The sequence below is a fragment of the Elephantulus edwardii genome, unplaced genomic scaffold (assembly GCF_000299155.1).
Source record: "Elephantulus edwardii isolate Elephantulus edwardi_28Jun2011 unplaced genomic scaffold, EleEdw1.0 scaffold00057, whole genome shotgun sequence".
In the NCBI taxonomy this organism is placed as follows: Eukaryota; Metazoa; Chordata; class Mammalia; order Macroscelidea; family Macroscelididae; genus Elephantulus; species Elephantulus edwardii.
In genome coordinates, this window is record NW_006399807.1 from 14,397,730 (window position 1) to 14,401,744 (window position 4,015).

The 4,015-nt window shown below is 37.4% G+C and overlaps 1 protein-coding gene across 1 annotated transcript in view; it reads left to right on the top strand.

Moving 5' to 3' along the window:
• Positions 1 to 4,015, top strand: part of GORAB (golgin, RAB6-interacting) — a 33,162-nt gene that overhangs the window by 11,151 nt on the left and 17,996 nt on the right. Inside the window, 1 exon segment of the mRNA XM_006887461.1 lies at positions 1,294 to 1,648. Coding sequence (XP_006887523.1) covers positions 1,294 to 1,648 — 355 coding nt within the window.

Genomic DNA, 4,015 nt, shown 5'->3' on the forward strand with positions numbered 1-4,015 from the left:
ACATACATACATACCTTTTCCCAGTTGTTTAGGGCATAGTCTGGGATTTAGGAATTGCATTGCTAAATTTTAGGCAGCACCTCTTTGGAGATTCAAATCCCCCAGCTGCTTCACAGGAGTAAGATGTATAATCTCCTTCCATGTAATTTACAGCCTCCTGAACCTGCTGGAGGGTCAGCCATGAGTAATTTCCCACTCAAAGGCAATAAATTTGAGGAGTACTTTTAAAAATTGGTTTACTTATTTTGCTGTTAAAATTAGTTTGTTGTTATTGCTATCGGCTTGTTTGCAATTCTTAACCCTATCTATGTACAACAGCTCTGAATCCTGCTCTGCCCTGAGCCAACTTTTTGCCTCTGACACACCTACTCCCATTACCCTAGTCACTGAATCAATCCATGTCATGGAGGGTCTTCCTATCTTATGCAGTCCCTCCACCTTTCCAACCATGATGTCCCTCTCTGAGAACTGGTCCCTCCTCGCACCTTGCCCAAAGTATGTCAGACAGAGCTTCAGTATTCTTGCCTCCAAGGAACAGTCTGGTTTCACTGTCTCTAGGATGAACCTGTTTATTCTTCTGGCAGACCATGGTATATTCAATACTCTTCTCCAACACCACAGCTCAAATCCATCAATTCTCCTTCTAGCATCCCTAGTCATTGTCCAGCTTTCTGATCCATCGCAAATAATTGTGAAGACTATGGCCTGAATTAGGTGCCCCTTATGTGTCCTTTAATTACAAAGAAATTCAAGATTAACTAGCATTCCTGGAATTATGGTTTCACTCTTATTTTTATGCAGATGGCATCCATGTATATATCAAATTGCCTTAAAATTTAAGACAAACATCCGTTTGAAAACTCTACTGCCATTTTGCTTTACCAGACAAAATCGTAAATTTAAGACATAAATAATATTTGATTATTAGTTTTGTCAGAGTTTGCTGATTCTTTCTGCAATTATAAAATCAAAATAGAAACTTTGCATTGTGTTCTTAACTCATACAGACAGATTGGATTCCTCTGAAGATAAATTGAGAACCAAAGCAATTTTAGATTGTGTGTGTGTGTGTGTGTGGTATTGGTATTAAATATTAACGGTATGAACTGAGAACTTTGAACAATAAAAAAAATAGTCATTTTTCTTCCGGGTGTTCTAGAGAGAGAAGGGAAAAACAAGACAAAACAGAAGAACTTGAGTCATTTCTTACCAAAGTTAAAAGTTTATGTTTCATTTTCTTAGGGACATCATACTTTTTGTTGTCACAAATTTTTTCTTATTTTCTCAATGTAGATCCATTTGAATCACAGCGGCGTCGACCCATTAACAAAAGTAGACAACAGCTTCAGCGAGAAAAAGCCCTTCAGGAGCAGTGCCAGAAACTTGGACTTCAAGGTGGATCACCCTCATTGCCTCCAGAGCAGCTGCTTTCAGCAGCAAAGCAGAGATTTAATACTCAAAAACCTCATTCTTCCCTTCCTTCTCCTGGCACACTCACCTCTCCGACTGGTGATGGAAAACAACAGAGTACTGAAAGCCAGCCAAAGGAGCTGGGGCTGGAGAATTCCCATGATGGAAACCTCAACAAAAACATGAAGGCTCTACCACCAGAGTCAGATTGCAAACTGGAGAAAAAGAAAATGGAATTGTTAGTAAGTCTCTATGTCCATCACCTTCCCCCACCCCACCTGATTTTATTTATTTATCCTGTTGGACTTTGAGACAATATAGGCTTTAACATTTTCTCCATTTTCATACTGAAACCTAGAAATCTGATGAATGAATTGTTGAAAGATAAACTGCCACCTAAATGTATCATATGCTAGGCACTGAGGCACTGTTAGGCATTACTTATGCTTTATATCATTTAGTCTTCAGACTGTGGTTATTATTTTCACTTTATAGGTGAGATATCTGGAATTTAGAGAAGGTGTTATATTCCCGAAGCTATTATACAGCTAATGATGCTACATGTATCTCTGTCTGGGCCCCAAATCTAAGCCCTTCCGTGAGCCAGAAGCAGCTTTCATATGAATAGTATCTCTTACCCAGAGGAACCAGTCTTCAGCTCCCAGCCTAAGTCTCTATTGGTTCAGAAAGGGATAATTGTGAAGAGACCTAACAAAGGGAGAGTCAAGGGAAAGCATGGAGCGTGGAGCACAGTACAGGGACTGGTTATGCAATTCACTTGCCTCGTTATATTTCTTTTAAGTCTGATGTTGTCTTTATATTAGAAGCCACTTACTTAGGGTCATAAATTAAGGTTCATTCCTATGGAATTTGCCTTTCTAGGACTTGTGAATTCTAATAATCACATTTCACCCCCCTTTTTTAAGATCATACATCCTAATACCCACTATTTATTTCCTTCTGATTTATCACTCGTGGCAAGGATGGCATTTATTTGTTTGTGGTTTTTTTTTTTAAATTTCCCGAGTCTTTTTCAAAGTAATTTATATTTTCTTCTAAACTCTTAAATATTTTTTTAATCTCAGATCTGTACAGTGAGTTAAAATTTTCCCCTCCTCATAAGAGATTTACAACTAAGAATTCATTTTGACAAGAAACCTAAAATTGCAAGAGCTGTGAAACAAACATTTAATATTTTCAAGTATATTTAAGTACTTTTAAGTAGAGTTTTCCAGCAAAGATCTGAGACCAAGTGGTAGCTGAGGTTAAACAGAGATTATACAGTTTAGGTGGAATATCTGTAGGATATTGGTTTATTTTTAGGTACTTAAATTTCTCATGAAAGATACAGATTTGTTTGTACGTATATGTTTGAGAAACTGTTTACTAGATATGAGAGGTTCTAAGTTTTTAAAATACAGAAAAGAATCCCTTAGAGAATGCTCAGAGTTGTTACCTAATTTCTCTAAGAGAGGCAAAGGACAGATAATAGTAGAGAATTCAGGAAGTAAAGAAGGTCCTGAGAAGCTGCCTGCCTAGCTAGTTCTCTGGTATAACGGGACCAGCCAGGTGTTAGAGGGAAAGACATCCAAATCAAAGAAATGGTTAGAGAAAACTCAGATGTCACCATTTAAGACCATTTGGGCTAGAGTACTGTATGGAATAAAACTAGTGTGCCTGGTGAAATGCTACTTGCAGTGAAGATGAGAAATGGCCTAGGCCAACAGCAGGGTGAGGCTGTAGGAATAGTGAGAAAAGAGCAATTTTGCTCTGGTGACCTTGTGGCAAGAAACTGTTCTGCAGTACCTAAGGCCTGTGGTTCAAATCCACTAGCCACTCCACAGGAGAAGGATGGGCAGTTTCCTCCCACGCGATTAACTGCCCCTGAAAACCCACAGGAGGGTCAGCTATGGCTTGGTTCTAACTCCACAGTAAACAGCAACACCAGCAGCAGTTTACGATTGGGAGCAAAAATCTTTGGTGTGCATTTGAGGAATGACAGTAGTGTGAGTAAATAGCTTTGCCTTTATCTTGTTTCATTTGAATTGCATCCATTTTATAAATTTATGTCAAATTTTAATATTAAACTTTCATAGTTGAACAGGATAGAGGATAGTTCATGTTTTCGGGACTTTGAGGGTGGTTTGTTATTTTTTTTACCCATCAGTCATATAAATCTTGGTTAACAGTATTTATTAGAAGTGTTAAAGAGTTGGAAAGAAAAACAAATTGAAAGAAAATTAATGACATAAGCATTGGTTAATATCTTTAAGTATGTCATGGTAGTAGAGAATTAATTACTATAGAAAACTCAAAAAAGGTAAGAATATAGCAGATGACATCAGCTACGGATCATATATTTTTGAACGTTGCTTAATCTATCATATCTAATTAATTTAGTAGTACAAAGTTGTTTTGTACTCCTAAAAAAACAGTCACAATACTGTGGATTCCAGTTTGTATGTTCCTAGAACAGTTGTAAGCAGACCTTAGTAATTGGAACATGGAATGTGAGAGCCATGAATGTAGGAAAATTAGAAATTGTTAAGAAAGAAATGGAACGCATAAATATTGACATATTAGGCATTGGAGAGGTGAGATGGAC